The following is a 22,049-nucleotide window of genomic DNA, read 5'->3' on the forward strand; positions in this document are numbered from 1 at the left end:
TTCCCCTGCCTCAGCCTCCCAAGTAGCTGGGACTGCAGGAACGTGCCACCACACCCAGCTAATTTTTTTTTTTATATTTTAGTAGAGACGGGGTTTCACTCTGTTGGCCAGGATGATCTTGATCTCCTGACCTTGTGATCCACATACCTCGGCCTCCCAAAGTGCTGGGATTACAGGTGTGAGCCACCACGCCCGGCCCATCTCCCCTCATTTTACAATTGCTTAACTGCAGCTCAGGATATTGACATAATTATTCAATGCCACTCAGAAAAGCAATGCTAGTTTCACTTTTTAGAAATGGAAAGAAAATAAAAACAGTGATTATCTGTTTTTATTTTCTAAGGGAAAAAAAATAACTTTTTATTAAAATCAGTTAAGATGCTGAATTTTCTATATTTATACCTGAAAATCATCAACAAGCTCAGGGAAAAGGTGTTCATACATTTTTAGATCTTCTATTGTTCGTCCCGGTTCTTGCTGGGGTTTTAGTTTGTTAATATCTGTTTCAATATCATCATTCTGAAATGATAAAAAGAGTATGTTATCAGGTAAAACAAAAATTTTAAAAATTACAGAATACATTTTAGATTTAAAATGTTCCAAGTTATTAATTACATGTAATTAAAGAATAATTACTGAATAAATGCTGCATTAATTTTATCTTAAATTCAAATTTGCTTATTGTTTTGGGGTTGTTGTGTTATTGTTGGGTAGTTTTGTTTTGTTTTTGTCATGGTTACTCTAATATATATGAGTATTCTGGCTACTCAAAACAGAAAAACTTGTGTAAAGATCAAGACTCCATTATGAAAAACATACATATATATGATGATGGTGATAATAAAACAGCTAACATTAAGCACTGAAAATAAATGAAACACTATGCTAAGCATTTTACATCTATTATCTAATTTATTCTGCATAAGAACACTATGAAGTTACCCCCATTTAACTGAAGAGGAAAATGAGGTACAGAGAAGTTAAGCCATTTGCTGAAAATTACACATCTTGCAAAGACAGGAGCCAGGATAAAAACCAGTTAGAGTGATTCTGAAGCACCACACTGTCAGCTAGCATGACACACTGCCCCAATACAGATTAATGATGATCACACAATCTTAGAGTGCATGGGAAATAAAGTTCTTTTAGAAAAACTCAGTGCCACCATTCACTCTGTTTTCAGTGGGGGAAAAAAGTCAGGAGTGGAACAAGAGCCAGAAATGATTTCCATGTCTCTCTAGGAAAAAAAGCAGGTGGATTTAAAGGAAAAGTATGTCCTCAGAGAAACAAGATATGTATCCAGGATCAATGTGTTCTAAACGCTCTTCAGAGAAGAGCTAATGAATCCCATGATAAGAGGGCAAATGTCAGATTATCTACTACCCAAGCTATTTTCTAGGATCCTCAATGACTCTGGCCTCACACAAACTAATTATTATCTTTGTTATGGCTGAAGAGAGATAATAATACCATTTAATAATTTTCAGTTGGTACTTATTTTTAATTTTGTATTTACTTACTACCAGAGTAAGCTACTTATTTTTCAGCCTAATTTACAAGTATATTTTACTATGCTTCAATCCTTAAAAAACTTTATATACATGTATCTGACCATACTTACACATATTAACTACTAGTTTAAAAGAAAAAAACATACTATGTATTTCTTATTATTTCATATTCAGGAATTTAGCTATTATTTACATAGCCAATGAAAAAGATTTTCCTCATTGATATGCATAATAGAGATTGATTTTATTTAAATGTTATCATATTAATCACTGTATCATTATTGTATACTTATTATTACATTAATATGTAATTTAATCTCTTTAAATTATACATTTATGAACCAATAATGTAATAATTTTCTTAACATCTAATAGAATACATGATGTTTCTAAAATAAAAAATAATTTACAAAGATATTCTTTTCTCTAAACATACTAGTTCAATATTTGACACTATTTTGTGAAAATATGGCCTTACATAGTGGCTCTCTATTTGGAGAGGAAAAAAAAAAAAGGCTTTACCTGTAAAACAGGCATAATGGGGAAAGAAAACTACAACACTCCGAAAGCTCAACAGCAGGGAATTTTGTGTTTGGTTTAAGAAGAAACAGTAGTGAAGGACTACTTACAGACTCATTAGAAAAAAACAAAACAACCTGCTACCACTCCTTAAAAGTTCTGCTAGTTAAGGAAGGAACAAAGAATGCACTGAAACTTATATACGGTCAAGTTGTGGCTAGCTGGAGATGAATCTTCTAGAAGCTACCAGTTTCTATAAATGCTCCAAACTCTGAAAAATCTGGGACAAAGAAAATGGAATCACAGGAAAAAAAAGTTATAACCATAAGAGAACACAAATAAATAATACCCCCACTATGATGTAGCAGTTCACCTGAAGGATGAAGGAATAGGATTCAGATAAAAAAAGGAAAAATTAAGTAACGTCTAAATGTGAAGTCAATGAGAGGTAAGAGGCAGGCAGCAGTAGGAAAGAAAAAGAAGATAATAAAGCTCAGCAGTCTCAAAAAGACAACAATTCTATAGTTCTTGAAGAAAAATTACATTTTAGTACAGTATAGTGATAAAGAGAGTGGACATTCCACTAGACTGCTTTCTGAATCCTGGCTCCACCTCTTATAAACTAGACTGAGAACCTCTCTCTTCCTCTGTTTTCTATCTACTTATACAACCTGTATTTACCTCATAGGGTTGCTATAAGGATCTAATGGTTACTATGTATATGTAAAGAGTTTGGACTACCACAGTTAAGTGTTCAATAATAAAATGTATTTTGTTCTTATTGCTATAACTGCTCTGTTAAGATAAAGTAGGGAAAATGTGAGCTATCACTGATACCCCAGTGAATAGTGAATAATGCAAGCTAACAACTACATTTTCCAAAGATGTCAATGTTATAAGACAAAGAAATCTGTAGAAATGTCCCAGATTAAAGGAGACTAAAGAGACAAGATAATTAAGTGCAATACCTGATGCCAGGACATAGATGTAGTTTAGATTGGCTAACTTGACAGTTTCGCCAAAGCTTACCTTGGTGATCACATTTGCTGGTTATAAAATGGGTTCTGTATCTATTAAGACAGAAATCTTCCAATATCTTAACTTCTATCTCCAAAGTGAATCGAATACTCAGTGTACCCCAATTTTGATACAGTTTTGCAAGACAAAAATTGGTCCAAACAGGAAAGAGTCAAATTAATCCCTCCTCCCCCATAAAAAAAAACCCAGCAATAGGCTAAACAGCTAAAAAAAAGAGACCATTTTTCTACAGATGCTAGAGTGGTCCTCTCTCTATAAATAAAGCAAAATATAGACTTTCTAGGCTTCCAGAGGTACAATGAAACTCCGAAAACTTACCTGCCTCCTTTACCTAACATCTTATGTAATATGACAATAATTTTATATTTTCTCAATAATACTTTTTTCACTTCCTTGTTCAATTAACTGAAACCTAAGAATCATTATGCAAACACTAATTCTCACAAAAAAAAATCCATTATAGAATATTTTCCTACTGTTTTTGTATCCCTGAAAGACTGCTGACAAAGGGTAATAATGCATTTTGAAATAAGTTGCCACAAGAGAGTTTCAGATCACTTTCCTTCAATTTTGTAGATTTCAAAATCTAAGGCAGAAAGGTTAGATAAAATCTTTCTGGTCAGAGAGAGTGAAAATAAGTTACTTTAAGGTCCTTTTCAGACCAGTGGATTTAAACCAATATCATCTACCCCTTTAATTGCATAGTCATTCATGGTAAAAAGATGTGGACAAAGTAAAACCTAAAATTACATATATATTTATTTACCCAATTTCTGTTTTACAACTGTAGTATATCATTTATAAAGCTAACTAATTACAGAAATTTATACTAACCTTAAAATTTTGATCTAGGTCATCTTCATTCTCAGTTTCGTTTTCAGCTTCTACATCAATATCATCGTTGTCATCACTTTCATCTACTACGTCATCCACTATGATACAAAATGTGCTATAAGTAGGTCAGAGGTAAGCATTCTACAATATGCATAGCCAATGGTAGAATGTGACTTATATAAAGTATTTCAATCACCAGAGAAAAAGTAAATGAGATTTCTTATTTAACATGTCTCTAAGGCTGTCCCAGCTGTTGACAAACCCATGGGACCATATAAGAAAGTGCTTCAAAATTTGGAAAGCACTGTAAAGGTGAATTTTACTAATGTTCTCAGTTTTTAAAAATAATGTCTTATGTTGCGATAGCCTGAATGAAACATCCTGTTTTCTATTTATTATAAATTTCAATGACTCACTTCATCCCTTTATAATTGACCCCCTATTTGTTTCAATGACAGTCATGTGCCACATACTGTGCTATATGCTGGGAATTTTTTCAAAAGATGTGTAAATCGGGTTGTCTAATCTTTTTGTTTCCCTGGGCCACACTGGAAGAGGAAGAATTGTCTTGGGCTACACATAAAATACACTAATACCAACGATAGCTGGTGTGCTTAAAAAAAAAAATTACACACACACACACAAATCTCATATTGTTTTAAGAAAATTTATGAGGTCAGGCGCAGTGGCTCACGCCTGTAATCCCAGCACTTTGGGAGGCCAAGGCAGGCAGATCACTTGAGGTTGGGAGTTTGAGACTGGCCTGACCAACATGGAGAAACCCTGTCTCTATTAAAAATACAAAATTAGCTGGGCATGGTGGTGCATGCCTGTAATCCCAGCTACTCGGGAGGCTGAGGCAGGAGAATTGCTTGAACCTGGGAGGCGGAGGTTGCGGTGAGCCGAGATCGCGCCATTGCACTCCAGCCTGGGCAACAAGAGCAAAATTCCGTCTCAAAAAAAAAGAAAGTTTATGAATCTCTGTTGGGCCACATTCAAAGTCAATCTGGGTTGTATGTGGCCCATGGGCAGCATATTGGACAAGCTTGGTGTAAATATAGTCTCTTCCTTCAGGTAGCTCATGAGGTTAAAGAGCAGAAAGGAGTAAACATGTAATTATAATACCAAAGATAAACACTAATGAAGCCATAAACTCCAAAATACTATGGGAAAATGACGAATGAGGTGGCTCATGAGGCCAAAGAGCAGAAAGGAGTAAACACGTAATTATAATACCAAAGATAAATGCTAATGAAGCCATAAACTCCAAAATGCTATGGGAAAACAAGAAATGCAACAACTAATTGTAAACTGCTTGGAGACAAGGGGCTTGATGCTGACCACTTCACAGAATAGGTGATATTTAAGCAGTATCTTGTAGAAAGTATAACAGATTTCTATGTGAATGTAATGGTGGGTGAGTGTGGCTTTTAAGAAGAGGAACTACTACTACTAAAATAAGGAAGTGAAATGATATCTTTAGAAAATAACAAAAGGTATGACTAGGATGAAGAGTATGCTTATGAAAGTACTGAAAGGAAAATAAAGAATTAAAAAATGAAGGATGTAACATAGTAGGCCAAGTAGTATTGACTTTTAATATAAAGAAGATAGGCACTGAGAATTTTCAAGACAAGAATGGCTTAATTCAATTTTAAGAGGTGAGAGAGACAGCATACGGGTGGAAGGTGACCAACAAACAGGAAAAGAAAAAACACTGTCCAGACCATTATAGCAATAATAGGAATGAAACAAGAATATCTGAGGGAGTAGAATGTAAAAGGACACGGGACCATGGATGTAGGGGAGACAAGGGAAGACGAGGAAGAGTACTTGGAGGATTCTCTTGTAAAAAACGCTTCTAAACACAGTAGAAAATATTCTTAAAAGCTATTTTTCCAAACTCTTTTTGACTTCCATTTCCAATGTGACTTACAGTAGTGATTATTAACTGCCCCCCTTAGTATTTGTTCACCTCCCCTTCCTTTTAGTAATTGAGCCCCTGAGTTTTAGCTACGTATGGAGAATCCAGCCTCCCTTGCAGTAGTCATAGCCATCTATATGAGCAACTTTTGGCCAGTGGTATAGGAGGCAAAGTGATGAATACAAATTCTAGGTCACATTCTTTAAAAAGAAAATTGTCTTCTCCATTTTTTCCATTCGCATCTTCCACATGAGGAAACCACATGGAGATGGTTAAAAACACAATAAAAACAATCTGTTTTCTTTGATGACCCAGTAGAGGTCTACTGCCTAGGACCACCTGTCTATCTTCTGGATGGATATGTGGGAGGAAAAAAATTCCATGTTGTAGCAGGATAGCACAGGGGTTCTAGAAACAGAATACCTGAATTCAAATCCTAGCTCCCGAACTTACTAGCTATTTGACCTTGAGCAAGTTACATCAATTCTTTGTCTTCGTTTCTTTGTCTATAAAATGGAGATATCTACTCATAGTGTTTCTGTGGGCATTAGAGAAGTTAATATACGTAAAGTGCCAGGCAGAGTATGTGTTACACAAATGTTTATTACTGCTGTTGCTTGAGGGACTGTGCTACTGGGTCTCTTTGTAACAGCAGTTTAGTCGACCCTAACTAATACAGGTACAAATACAAAAACAAATCACCTCAAATTCTTAGATAGCAAAAAATAAATATTCATATTTCACATGGTAACCTGGGTTGATTTATACTTATGCCCTAACGGCAGTTGGTCATGGATAAACAAGGGAAGAACTGACATTTGGAAGAAGAGAAGGAAGAAAATAACTCCTAGGAAAAAAGAAAGGGATTGAATTAAGGCGCGGTGGTTCACACCTGTAATCCCAGCATTTTGGGAGGCCGAGACGGGCGGATCACGAGGTCAGGAGATGGAGACCATCCTGGCTAACACAGTGAAACCCCGTCTCTACTAAAAGTACAAAAAATTAGCTGGGCGTGGTGGCGGGCACCTGTAGTCCCAGCTACTCGGGAGGCTGAGGCAGGAGAATGGTGTGAACCCGGGAGGTGGAGCTTGCAGTGAGCTGAGATCGCGCCACTGCACTCCAGCCTGGGCAACAGTGCGAGACTCCGTCTCAAAAAAAAGAGAAAGAAAGAAAATCCTATTGCAAATAGGAAAAATGACTGCTTGGAAAGAAAGGGAGAGGAGAAAATGCAGTTCAGCATCAGAGAGAAAATATGTTTTCAATTTTTAGTCAAACCTTTCAAATATTTTCCTTTGTAGGATGTTTTCCTTTGGGTTTATACTCCAGATGTGAAATGCCATGTAGCTTAAGAGCGTCTGAGACCTTCTCTGCTATTTCAAAGATCCATTCATTATACCAGTACCAATAATTAACAATATTAATTAGTATAGCCAATCAAATTAAAACCAGGGACTATAAACCAAAATTCTTACTGATTTTCAAAATGTCCTTGGCTTATAGTAAAAACAGAAATATAGGAAACAACTTAAATGTCTATCAGTAGGACACTAGTTAGATAAATTATACTACAACTGTATGATGTAGTCATTAGAAGGAAAGAGTCTGCACATTCTATAAGGACTGGGAAAGTACATCACGGGAAGTTTATTTTGTTGTTGCTATTGTGCCTATAAATGTGATCTACTTTCCCTTTATGTTTTCTATGTGGTTTTTGTTGATACACATATACACACGTAGAGGAAGGCTATTTACTTTTATTCATTTTTCTTGTAAATAGTACTTTACTGTTCCTTTGCGTAAGCCACTTTTTTACAATTGATTTGCTTGGATTTTCTATATAGACAGTAATATCCTCCACAGATACTGATAAATTTATCTCACTCTTTTAACGGTTAAGACCTTTCTTTTCCCTATCTTACTGATTTAGCTAGAGTTTTCAAAACTACAGTAAATAATAATGGTTGAGAGAGGCATCCTCTAACATTTCATTACTATTTATGATGTTGGCTATTGATTTGAGCTAGATAATACTTAGCTTGTTCAGGAAATATTCCTGTGTTCCTTAAAAATTTTTCTAGACTGATATGATTTTTATGAAATCTTGTCATGGCATTTACTGAGATGATCATTTGGTTTTGTCCCTTTGATCTACTGATAATATATTTTACTAATTAAAGTCTTAATATTACAATAAACTTACTTTCTTAAAAATCATCTTTACTTGGTCAAGGTGTCCTAAACGTAAACAATACTGCTCAACTAAATTTGCTAATACTTTAGGATTTTTATATTTATTTTCATGAGTGACAGTGATCTGTAGGTTGTTTCAGATTAATCTTACCAGATTGTGTTTTCAGCATCATGCTAGCTTCTAAACTTTCCTTTTTTTTTTTTTTTTTTTTTTTTTTTTGCTCTGGAAAATAAAGTGTAGGACAATTTCTTGAAAGTTTGGGAGAACTAATCTATGAAGTCATCACCATTTGGTGTCTTCACTAAAGAAGCTTGATTGCATATTCAATTTCAAATTTTTTACTATTTAAGTCAATATTAGTTTTTCATATTTTTCTAAAATATTGTCCATTCCAATCACACAGTGACCCTTGAAAAATGTAAGTTTGAACTGTGCAGGTTCGTTAATACACAGATTTTCTTCTGCCTCTGTCACTCCTCAGATAGCAAAACCCCTCCTGTCCCTCCTCCTCCTCAGTCTATTCAATGTGTAGACAACAAGGATGTAAACCTTTATGAAAACCACCTCCACTTAATGAACAGTAAATATGTTTTCTCTTCCTTATGACTTTTTAAATAACATTTTCTTTTGTCTAGCTTACTTTGTTGTACAGAATACACGTAACATAAAAAATATGTATTAACTGTTTATGTTATCAGTAAGGTTTCTGGTCAACAGGTTACTAGTAGTTATGTTTTGGAGGAGTCAAAAGTTCTACGCAGATTTTCAACTGCACAGAGTCGATACTGCTAATCCCCAAGTTGTTTTAGGGTCAAGTGTGTATTCAAATGCATTTGCAGGAGTTGCCTTTAACATTTACTTAGACTGATTTAACCACCCCTATTTACTTTGCCAAGAATGTAGAGGTATATTAAAATCAACCACCAACACTGTTTCTACCAATGTCTTTCTGTTATTCAAATGATTATAGTTTTGTCGACTTTTAGTATTTGGCACATGTGTTATCTAGCTTGCATAAAATAATCTTCACTGCCTTGTTTTAATCATTTTTTATTCTGTATTCGTGTTTTGTTTAACAATAATACTTTCCTTCTCACCTCTTCTGGGCTAAGGAATAACACATACATATTTGCTAATCTGTTTACTTTCAAGCTTTCTATCCTGCTGTCTTAAGAGACTTCATATGTACCAGCTAGTCGGATTTTGTTTTTTAACCCAATCTGGGAGTCTCTTTCCTTTAACAGAAGTATTTCATCCATTTAGACTTATTACTGAAACTGATCTGCTTGTCCTTGCTTAGCCTTTAGTGCTCTCAGGATATTGTGCATCTTTGAAATTTCCTTGCTTTTACACAGCAATGATGGACCCCTATAATTTTATATCAATTTTCAAAGTGTCCATAGTCTCCAAAGGCCACCCATGTGTTTCTATGGGTCAATGGACTCCTGTTTAAGGATCTCTGTTCCAGATGTTACCTTTACATTTGGCGAATATACATTTGGATTATTTGTATAATTTTCATTTTAGAAATGCAAGAACAGTAAAATATTAGGAAATCTATCAATATAAATTGTAGCTCATTTATGTAAATACCCACTTTATAATAACTGTATTATGTATCTTTTGCCAATAATTAGCTAACATGTTTCATAATAATACTATAACAACTATTTAGTATTATATAGTTAACAGATTATAATGTTTAATACAAATACTCTTAGGTAACGTCTACATTCTTGACATCTCTAATTCATCATCTGACTGGCTGGAGTAATATTTCACATAACTACTTCAGGAAGGGAATACCTGGATAATATACTTCTGTACCCAAACATACCTAAGAATATGTCACCTTCACATACGGTGACAACTAATAAAGGTCCAGAAGTCTTGAGTCAGAGCCCTTTCCTTCAAATCTCCATAGATGCAGCATTTAACATTCAGGAGAATAAGTATCAAGGCCAGCTCGATTCATTTATTCAACAAACATTAAATGCACTTATTATGTCCCACACAATCTAATGGATGCTGAAGACAAAATGAAAACAACAACAGTCCTATTGTGATACATATTTGATCTTTGTCCCAGGTTCCTGGCACACAGCTGCTAAATCCCTTGGAATTTCCTAGGTAGAGGAGCGTCTTTTGTTCTAATGATGTGACTCTTTGTGGGCCCCTTGATAACTTCAGGATAGAGGCTGGTCACTAGAAAGATCAAGGCATGATCAGACAGTTGGAACTTCAGCCCCACTCCTCAACCTCTGGGGAGAGAGGAGCTGGGGACTGATTTTATCAAAAATAGCCTTATAATTAAGCAATCACACCTACATAATGGAACCTCCATAAAAACCCTAAACAATGGTATAAAAGCTCAGAGTTTTGGCCGGGTGCAGTGGCTCACACCTGTAATCCTAGCACTTTGGGAGGCTGAGGCAGGCGGATCACAAGGTCAAGAGATCGAGACCATCCTAGCCAACATGGTGAAACCCCGTCTCTACTAAAAAATACATAAAAATTAGCTGGGCATGGTGGCGCACACCTGTAGTCCCAGCTACTTGGGTGGCTGAGACAGGAGAATTGCTTGAACCCAGGAAGTGGACGCTGCAGTGAGCTGAGATCGCACCACTGCACTCCAGCCTGAAGACAGAGTGAGACTTCATCTCAAAAAAAGAAAAAAACAACACACCACTCAGAGTTTCTGAGTTGGTGAACACATCATGGTGCTGGGAGGGTGGCATACCTAGAGAGGGCATGGAAGCCCCACACCCCTTCTCTTATACCTGGCTCTATGCATCGCTTCCATTTGGCAGCTCTCGAATTGTATCCTTTATAATAAACCCATAACCATAAGTAGAGTGTTCCTGAGTTCTGTGAGCCATTCCAGCAAATTATCAAACTTCAGGAACAGGTTGTGGAAACCCCCACCCCCATCAACTTTATTGCCAGTAGGTCAGACATACAGGTAGTCCAGACTTGTAATTGTTATCTGAAGTGGTAGCAGTCCTGTGGGACTAAACCCTTAACCTGTGGGGTCTGTATTAACTCCAGGTCTTCAGTGTCAGAATTGAACTGAATTGCAGAACACCCAGCTGGTGTCTGGAGATATGGAGAATTGGTTGGTATGAGGACAAAAGACACATATTTGGGGGTCAGAAATGCTGTGAGTAAAAGAGTTCAGACCTATCCTTGTGGACTCACATTCTAGCTGAGGAAGGTAAATAATAATAAAGACTGTGAAACATATAATAAAGCCTGACATGTGAGAAAATAATGGAAAACAAAGCAGAGGCAAGGGCATGTAGTCCCAGCTACTTGGGAGGCTGAGGTGGGGGGGATCTCTTGAACTCAGGAGTTCGAGACCAGCCCGGGAAACATGGGGGGAGGAAGGAGGAGGAGGAGGAAGGAATAATGGAAAACAGAATGAGAGTATTTTCCTAGTATCTATACACTTGCTATTAGAACCCTCCTCTCCCATCTGAATCAGGAAGGCTTGTCAGTCAATGTAAATATGCATTTCTAGTCCAGTGACTCATTGGTCTGAGAAGCAGGCAACAAAGGAACTAAAAGAAAAATATAATTTCTTGTTTGTTCCCATGTTTGGTGAATTTACTGCACTAGAGGTCGGCTTTCTCTATCCGTCAATCCAGACACTAAATAAAGAACTTGCTGGGGCCTATCCTACCTCCTTCCTGGTGTTACTACTGGCCGCAGCACAGGGAAGCCTCACCAGCTTTCCACCAGTGAGAACCACCACTTAACCCCCATAATCCTATGTTGATGTAGGAAAGAAAGGGATTCCAACTGCTTCCTGATTGTCCCTCCAAACTGGTGCTAATGGCACCTCAACTTTAGCAGAAGATAATGCATTCCTAGAAGAGGGAGTGGAGGCTTGATGCTGCTCCTGCATTTACTCACAGCTCCACCACATCTCTTGAATGTTCTGTATTTGTTCCATGCCCCTCTTACCCAGTTTTCAGATTTGGTACAGATTTTCTCCTGTAAAAGTCTGTCGGTAATTTCAAATGGAATGGGAAAAGGGTATTGGACCACTGCTTTTACTTAGCTTTCTTACTCACAAGTCCTAGACTTAGTCTTAGACTTTTCAACATTTTAAAGGAGGTTTCTAAATAATCCATTTTGATATGTTGTGTCAACTTGTTTTAATAACTACATATTTTAAAAATAAAATCATAATAGTGTACCCTATGACATATACCATTAATAAATTTATATCAAGGATAATGAAACTAATATAATTCCTTGAAAATTCTCTTAAAACACTTGTTTCAAATAAGAATTTTACATATAAATAAAGAATCTTCTTTTTTTTTCTCAAAAAAAGTAATAAACTGATGAGAAAATACTATAGAAATTCTATTAAAAGCCAGGACTACTTTCTCTTTTTCACTTTGGTAGATGTTGTCAAAGAAATTCTTCTTCCCCATATAAATAAACTCTTACTTCCTCTACTGTATACCTACAGTATTATATGGAAAATGACAAACAGCCTACCTCAGATAATTTCATATTTTCATCCAAGTAAGTCATGTGAAAGTTTTTGTTAAGCATAAAACCATAGTAATTTTGGTGATTAGGTTGTTTTTTTTTAACTTAAGAAAAAAAATCACTGAAAAGCTACAAATGTAAACCCGAACATAATTTACCTAGACATTTAATGTTTATATTTTTACACTTTAAAAACATACATAAGTTGGGCCGGGTGTGGTGGCTCACACGTGTAATCCCAGCACTTTGGGAGGCCGAGGCAGGCAGATCACTTGAGGTCAGGAGTTTGAGAACAGACTGGCCAACATGGCGAAAACCCGTCTCTACTAAAAATACAAAAATTACCCGGGAATGGTGGCACAGGCCTGTGATCCTGGCTACTCAGGAGGCTGAGGCAGGAGAATTGCTTGAACACGGGAGGCAGAGGTTGCAGTGAGCCGAGATTGCACCACTGCACTCCACCCTGGGCAACAGAACAAGACTCTGTCTCAAAAAAAAAAAAATTAAAACAAAAAAAAAGTACATAAGCTATCAAATAACATTCCTATGTGAAGCTTAATTATTTCACAATTCACATTTGCATATATACAACACATCCCACACCATTTCACTTAATTATTAGCCTCCAATTTCTTATATTTAAAGAAATGCTTAACTAAAATAAAATGTGAATGTTTATCATGTTAAGTAAGGCCTTCCTTTGCTGAGGAGTTAGACATAAATAAAAAGAAAATGACAGGGTCACATAATTCTAAGAACCCACAAAAAGTAGCAGTGACCCTGTGATCCTACCTTCAGGAGGTAAGCTGTAGAGCTGAGCCACAGGACCAGTCACAGGAATAACAGGCAACTGGAAATGAAAAGAACTTTTAATTGTTGGGAGTGGCAGTCGATTTTTTGGGAAACACTTCCTCATTATCAGACTGGAGGTATTGACAAGAGGATCCAGAGTCCTGACTGCCAGACATTCCTGTTTTTTAAAAAAAGAAAAAGAAAAAGAATGTTTTTGATGAATAACTGAACCAATTTTACTTTAGTTCAAAAAGTGTCATACATTAATTTTCTAGAAACAAATATCTCAAAAACCAATATTTTAACACAGAATAATTACAAAATAGCTTTACTATTCAGAATTATCTATCTGTAAGTAAGAACCCCATGTGGCAAATTCAGAAGAACTTTTCCTTAAATATTTTCACTAAGCAGAAATCAGTACCATCTTTGGAGTGACTTGGGGGGACACTTGGCAAGCCTAGGGCATAAAATAAAAAAGATAATTTAAGGGAAAGGGGGGAAAAGGATTAAGCAAGAAAATTTTAGAGGTGTAAGAAATTAAAAAAAAAAAAAAAAAAAAAACACGCATTTGACCAAACCTTCCTCAGAACTGTATCAGTTATCATGCAATAATACCTCTCATAAGTTGGCTATTCACCTTATAAAAGGATAGCCTGAATATCACAATATAAAGGTTTTTTTGTTTCTTTGTTTTTGGTTTTGAGATGGAATCTCACTCTGTCGCCCAGGCTGGAGTGAAGTAGAGCTATCTCGGCTCACTGCAAGCTCCACCTCCTGGGTTCATACCATTCTCCTGCCTCAGCCTCCCGAGTAGCTGGGACTACAGGTGCCCGACACCACGCCCGGCTAATTTTTTGTATTTTTAGTAGAGACGAGGTTTCACCATGTTAGCCAGGATGGTCTCGATCTTCTGACCTCGTGATCCGCCCGCCTTGGCCTCCCAAAGTGCTGGGATTACAGGCATGAGCCACTGCGCCTGGCCCACAATATAAAGTTTTAAGAGTCTGACTTGCTGTCCTGGTATCTAATCTGGAGAAGGGTTAAGGGACATGGGATATGAAACCGTCATATAACAACAGTTTATTAGTGACAATTGACATTTAGATGGTACTTTGATAGACTGTAAAAGTTTCCATATACATTTTCACATCTGACCTGTCAAAACAAATGAGAAATTAAGGCTCAGAAATGTTAAGTGGCATAAACCAAGTGACCTAACTCTTTCTCATATATAAAATATCCATCAATGTCTATACTAGGAATAGTAAAAACAAGTACATATGATTGATCTAGAAAAGAAAAAACTAAGGTAAACATAAAATATGTGTTCAGATATCTCAACTCTTGTCATATAAAAATAGACTGTGTTTGTCATGTGTGAGACCAGGAGGGCACAATCAAGATAACTGGCTGATATTTTCAAAAAGACAGATTTCTTTCTAATAATTATAGCTTTCTTAAAAAAAAAGGGGGGGGTTGCATTGCAACATCCTCATTCCCCATGGCTGACAGTCAACACAGCAACTAGAAAGGATCTCACTAAATACACTGTCAAAAACGTTTATGCTTAAAATGGCTGGCAGATATAGCATTCCCAGTTCCAGGTTTCATTTTTGTACCTTCTCTATTCAAAAAAGCCTCTATCCAGCAGGAAAACGTGCAGAATACTCACAGACAACAGAGCTGCTCTACAGGCTATAAAGGATCCACAGATACCTCATGAGAGGAGCATACAACACCGAGTACAGCCAACTACACATCCTAGAAAACATGGCTTTACGGAATCCCCTCTTGCTAAGTGGATGAATTTCTACTTCTTCCTTTTGCCTTAATGAGATCACATGGACACAGGAAAGGGAATATCACACTCTGGGGACTGTTGTGGGGTGGGGGGAGAGGGGAGGGAGAGCATTGGGAGATATACCTAATGCTAGATGACGAGTTAGTGGGTGCAGCGCACCAGCATGGCACATGTATACATATGTAACTAACCTGCACAATGTGCACATGTACCCTAAAACTTAAAGTATAATAATAAAAAAATAATAATACAAAAAAAAAAAAGAAAATTTCACATTGCAGAGCTGTGCACTGACCATTTCCTGCAACTCAGCCTGAGGTCACATGTGAGAAATAATTGTGTCTTTTACTTTTAAGATTTTCGAAAAATGCATTTATCCTGTGTATACGTTTCTGAGTATTTGCACACTAATTCAGTTTTCTTAACAACCAAATCATATCATTAGTACATAATCACAATAAGAAGAAGAAAATAACTCACTTGCGAAGTATTATACAGAATTTTCATCCCATTGGCATCAATAAATGCTTTTCTTCCCAACTTGATGTTTGTAACACTTTTTAAACTCTGTAAAATTCCTTTCCGAATGAGCATGTTTCTATGCCGGTTATCATGGCGGTGCCAATCTACATAAATTGTTAAAAGCACTTGGACATATCCTCTGTCTACAGCTCTCCTGGCATTTGTTTCTTTAACAAAAGAAAATTGAGAAAGAATATTTTTTAAATGACGAGAGTGAGTGGTAGAATAAATCAAATTTAAAATATTACCTCAATATTGTGATGGATACTTATAATTCTTTTTTCCAAAACAAACGACAAGCACATATTTATATTTTTTCTAACAAAATAAATATGAAGTTCCAGAGAGAAAATTACAACCTCTTCCAAAATCTGCCTGTGTAATGTTTCACAATTTATAAATATCAAAATCTCTTTACTAAAATTAGAGGAACATCTTTTTAAAGGCTTTTGTTTACTAACAAAAGCTTCAGGTATTTTACAATTTACGAATATACTGATTTTTGTTACACCAAATGAAATGTATAAGCTTTCTACTTGCTAGTTGTGAATGTGATTTTTAGAAGATCTGCTATCATTTTTATAATTTCTATTACAAACTTTATGTTCCCACTGAAATAAACCCTATCGAATTGTAGCTTCTATTGCAAACTTTGTGTTTCCACTAAAATTAATTGCTCTAATTACTCCACAATTATATAAATATTCATACTATAACAATGCTCATTAAAAAAATACTTCCGTAACTTTTTTAGTAAATGAAATTTAAGGAGCATTATATGATTAGAAAATAGTGCTTTCTGGCTTTCTAGTCATTAGATTTTTATTGCAATAAGAACTACACTAAAGGTTTTTGTAAATACTCAATTTTATTGGAGTAGAATTAACAAATAAATCCATGTTTGACCTAATTTTATTATTTTTAAAAGTATTAGTATTTAAAATTATTAACCATAGGGTACATTTTACTAAGATAGTGGCAAGGGAATCATATCAGAGCAACATATCAAGTCACCCAATGCTGCTCTGGTGGGTTAATTATAAGGGGTGCAAGATAATGTGCAATACCCATCTGAGGTTGTTTAATTACAAGGAAATACTAATCTCTTCTTAATCTCAAATACACCTATAAAATACCCACCAAGTTCACAGTATGGACACTAAGATAATGCAGTAGTAAGCCTCCGCTGATTTTAGCTGCCTGAATTATTACAGTTTCTAAATGTGCTAGTACAAACCTAAAACATAACACTGAGATAAACTTATTAATTCCCTTTCAGAACTATGTTCTGACATTAGACAGGCAGAAGACACTCACTAGAGATACGGAAAAGATTTCTTATGTGAAGGCTTTAAACCCAGTATTGTGTCTACAATAGCTAGTGTGCTAAGGCTGTGGCTATTTACAAAATCACTTCCATTGTTTTGACCAAGAAAAGCTTCATACATTTTAAATGAATATACACTTTGTTTATACCAGTTGGAAATAAGCCTTTAGTTTACTAGCTGTGAATGTGATTTTGTTAAAAGCCATTATGATCATTCTAATTCCTATTACAAACCTTGTGTGTTTCCACCAAGATTCCCAATAGCCTAAATGGAATTTATGAGAAATATTAAAATTCTTCACGAAAGATTAAGTAAGAAACTTGCCCATAATTCAAACACAGGTGCTGAGTGCCCCTTAAAGGAAGTGAACAGAGCTACATGCAATCTGTGCTGAGCACAATTAAAACATTAGTAAAGGGAACTTTATTCATGTATTCAGTGTACCAAACTCACAATTAGCCTATGTCTCTTCTTCCCTCTCTAAAGTCTAATTTATCCTTTTAAAGAAAATGATTGCTCCTCCCTGCCAAAACCAAAAAAATTTTGAAAAATAAATGAGAATGCTCCAAAATGCCATGATTTGTTTAAAAATATACAGTAGGCTACTAAATTTTATTTTGTATCATTCAATTTTCATCCTATTTAGTGCCATGTGTCATCTGAAAATATATTAAATATAAACTGAAGTCATTCTACTTGTCAGTTACTTTTTTTTATTTTGATGGAATAAACATGTATGTTTACCCACCACCCTCATTTGAAAAAGAAGGGAGGGAGTAAAAAGGAGACTACTACTAAAAACTGAAAATATTAAATTACAGTAATCATGGATTGATTTCTATAAAATACTTGCAACTTATGAGAATTTTGGCTTTTACTAACTTAGAATTAGTGACTTCACTATCAGTGATCCTGAAAATTAGTAACCTTTAATAAAAGTTTAGTTTCAATAGCTATTCTAATCTACTCCAAATCAAAAGTATTTGCCCATATTAAGAATTAATCTTTATACAGTTTGAACCACAAACTCAGGACCCATCAAAGCAAACCTAAAAATATCTTCTAAAATTAATCCACGTATTGTGATCTTGGTCTAAAGCTTACCACATCATATATGAAAATAAAGCTACAAAGCTAATCTAACTGAGTGTCATACATTTCATTCGAAAAATAAAATTGTTAAATGAGAATGCTATTATTTACTACTAATACCTAAGATGATTTTTAAAATTTAATAAATCATTACCAAATATTAGATTTTTGATCAATTCATTATTTGCTATTATTAAAAAAAAAAAGAGTTCTGGCAATTAAAATGTAGGGGCAAGTTGGTCTCACCCCTGACAGACAGTTCTTGATGAGCTAGCTGTTAATTATGTCTCCCTTGTGGAGGGTGGAGTGGGGTGGGGACATATAAAAGCCACCCAGCCACCAACACAGATTGTGAAGACCAAATGTTACCGTGATTAAACAAAATGTTTATGTAATCAACCAACAGACCCCTGAAGCCCCCCAAAAAAATATTTAAAATAAAGAGACTCAGTATCTTGGAGAGAAAAAATATGTGTAAGTATAGATGATTACTCTCCAAAAGCATAAGACATATCTACTCCAATGCTTCAATTCTGATAAGGAAAACAGTGCTTTATTTTGTAAATGAATTAGACTGTAAATGTATATTGTCACATTTTCTAAATGTTATATAAACTTACATTTATGGTAGAAATAAAATTTGTAGGGTTCTAAGTCACTCACAAAATCAGAGATAGTAGTTGTTAAAGATATTTCTTATGGTAAAAGTTCAATACCATCTTAGCTTTACTTTCAAAACATGATACTTATATATTTTCCTCTACTAATGGATTTTTATGTTATCTAAATTACTTAGAAATAAGAAATCAATGTGCTTGACTAAATTATATAAATGTACTAAATAAATTATAGCTCAATAAACATAATATGGTATTAGTTATGATGCACATCAACTACACTAAAAGGAAAACTCAATTTTGACATTAGAATATTATAAACCAGCTTTATAACTATAGTCTAAATCTACATTTCCAGTTTCTTTAACATAATAAATAGAATTCTCAGAAAAATAGTATCTAGTATTTCTAGTATTTAAAAACTTACTTGATTTTAGCAATGCAGCAAGAGTGTCTAAAGCAACCCTGTCAACACAACAAGAAAACACAAACAACAACAAAACTAGTAAAATTAATCTACAATAGTAAATTCATACAATCTTTTTCAATAAGTCATTATTCTATTATCTATTCCAAAGTTTACTCTTGTTTAAGGTAATTACACATGGTATTTCTCCGTATGCATCTCTCTCTTCAGCTTAAAATTGGATATGAAAAAGATTGAAATATCAATAGATAGGAACAAACAAAATGTTTTGAGAAAGAAAAAGAAGGAAATTAACAATGTCTAAGTATTTGTCAGAAGTTAGATGAACGGAATCATTCATCAGCCTCTGTATCTGACCTGAGAGTTAACAAAGGAACCACACTATTAAAAATCATACGCCGTGACTTGCAAAGGAATTAAAAACAAATCTTAACACAAGTTCATAACAACAAAATTCTATAGATATTGTCACTTTCTGACTTCAAAGTATTTCCATTCTATCAAGGTATATATCCTCCTATTTAAGGCCATAATAAAGGTAAAATATTTTGGAACTTGAAGGTTGGGGAGAAGTATCAGCCCTTAACATTTTTCAGCTATGACGCACCAAGATGAATAAGAAGCCTAACTAATATCTCAAAAACTCTTACTGTCCCTTAGAGGACAAAGCAATCACCCCCAAAATTGAAAGTATTTAAATTGTATTTGAACGTAAATACTCAGTCACACACAGTGAAATCAACTGCCATTAATCAGCTGTAAAAATACACATAATATCACCATGGAAAACCTGTAATTCAATTCGTTTATTTTTAATCAGCTACTGAAGAAATGGCACTTAATTTCAATAATTTTTAAAATGTAAGGCACATACTATGGTACCTCTTGGTAATACATCAACAATTACAATTAATTTGCATTAAAATTGTGTATATTATGAAACAATCATTTCACTCACCATTAAGCATTTGTTGAATGCCTACTTGATAACCACAGTAGCAAGTTCTTCGTGGTTATAAAATTAGAAAACAAACTTATCTCTTCCACAGATAATTTTACAATCTACATAATGTAATAAAAGAGCACAGCTATGAAAAAACTGCTCAAGAAATTAGAAACAAAAAGGAGGTAATAAAGTAAAAGTTGCATACATCAGCAGTACAAGGGAAGTAGCATGACTAGGTGTAGGTAAAGGTAAAGAGCATAACAGATTACAAGACTTAAGATGGGTAGGTAAAGTTCACAGCAAAATCTGAAACAATAATCGAGGACTAGGCACAGGGTAAGTGCTCAACAAATGCCCAGTAAGAAGAAGTTCTTAATGGCTACACTTTTATTTATTGACAAAGATAAAGCAACTGTAAATTTTTATAATAACGAATTTGTAAAATAATAAATTCATACCTGTAACTTCCTCAAAACAATGTGAAGTGTTGGTGAGTTAAAAATAAACATTATAAAATTTTGTATTAAATTTTCATTGCATTGAATTATCAGTAAGAAACTTTCCATACTTTTTACACTTATGCAATAAAATGTACAGGAGAATATAAAACTATGAGAATAAGGATGGCTTTTAAATTGGTCAAAATTAAACACAAAACTAAATGAATATTCCATATGAGACTGCGATTTATAAAAACTAAAATGGAAAAGAAAACCTCTTCAGCAAGACCTGACAAATGCCAGACACTGTTACAGGTGCTTTATATATGTGTTTTCTAGTTTCCTTCTTAAAACAATTTTGTTCCACAGAACTGAAATATAACATGCCTAGGGCCACATAAAATCTCAATGCAACAGAAAATGAATAATGTAATTATCTTGTTGATAAAGGAAATTATGCAATCAGAAATGTCAGTCTCCCTTTGAGAAGGCTATCTGAACTTTCACTTCCAGACAAGATGGAGTAACAGAAACCGGATGTACCCTCTCATTTGATGTAATTTTTTTAAATGGACAAAATGGAATGGCTGTTTAAGATACTGGATATTAAGCAATGAAAGATAGAGATCCACAGAAATGGCAAAAATGAGATGGGCCCTACAATTGCCCCAGCTTACTACACCTTGAGAAAGCGACCAAGCCACAGCACAGGGAGACAGAACCTAGGTGGAGTCTGGCAGATCCCAAAAGTTCAGCACATGAACTCCCTGATTGAGGACATAGTGGGTCCAGGGAGACCAAGTCGGTTAGAGCTCACAAGGCAGAATACCAGAAAATGAAAGCTGTACAGGGATTTTCAGCGAGTTGTGTTTGAATATTCAGCAAAGTAGTGATCAGCACATGTGTGTGAAGTAACTACTAAGGCCGGGAAAAAGCCATCCAAAAGGACTGCAGAACCACATCTAGTATTCACACAGGGCTGAGAACAGTGCCTATATCCACCAATCACACTGGAAATCCTCATAACTCATGGGGTAGAGTGCTCGGAAGGATTCTGCCTCAGTAGTGGGGAATAATCAGTCCTAAACAGTGCTTTGATCCCATCTAACAAATGTGAAAAGACATTTACAGATCAAACTATTTCCAACTAACTTAACCACATCCCAGAAAAACCTCAAGAATATTTATAGAAATACAAAAATATCCAGCACTCAACAAGGTGGAATTCACAATGACTGGCACTCAAAAATTATCAAGCATGAAAAAAGCAAGGAAAAAAAGACCCATAATGATGGGAAAAAAAAAAAAAACAATTGAAACAGACCTAGATCTGACATAAACATGAGAAAACATTAAAACACTTATCACAATAGTACTCCACGTGTTCTAGAGGGAAGATCTAACATATTGCAGAAAGACAGTTTTTTTGAAAAGCTACCAATTGATCCAGCCATTCTACTCCTAGATATCTATTCAGCAGAAATAAAAAAATATATGACCATAAAAAGTGTGTGAATGCTTATATACCCAAATAAACATTCACAGCAGCTTTATTTGT

The 22,049-nt window shown here is 35.0% G+C and overlaps 1 protein-coding gene across 11 annotated transcripts in view; it reads right to left on the reverse strand.

Annotated features, from left to right (window-relative positions):
- The window catches only part of AGTPBP1 (ATP/GTP binding carboxypeptidase 1), a 195,711-nt gene that overhangs the window by 95,837 nt on the left and 77,825 nt on the right, over window positions 1-22,049 (reverse strand). For 9 of the 11 annotated variants that reach the window (XM_054658865.2, XM_016961056.3, XM_009456802.4 and 6 more), the window contains 5 exons: window positions 19,106-19,143; window positions 15,600-15,808; window positions 13,316-13,493; window positions 3,903-4,000; window positions 403-519 (listed from right to left, as the gene is read on the reverse strand). In XM_054658865.2, the coding sequence (XP_054514840.1) occupies window positions 403-519; window positions 3,903-4,000; window positions 13,316-13,493; window positions 15,600-15,808; window positions 19,106-19,143 (640 nt within the window). The remainder of the gene's footprint in view (window positions 1-402; window positions 520-3,902; window positions 4,001-13,315; window positions 13,494-15,599; window positions 15,809-19,105; window positions 19,144-22,049) is intronic. The other 2 variants (XM_054658866.2, XM_001136417.6) reach the window with 1 other exon arrangement.

Source organism: Pan troglodytes, chromosome 11 (genome assembly GCF_028858775.2).
Source record: "Pan troglodytes isolate AG18354 chromosome 11, NHGRI_mPanTro3-v2.0_pri, whole genome shotgun sequence".
Lineage (NCBI taxonomy): Eukaryota > Metazoa > Chordata > Mammalia > Primates > Hominidae > Pan > Pan troglodytes.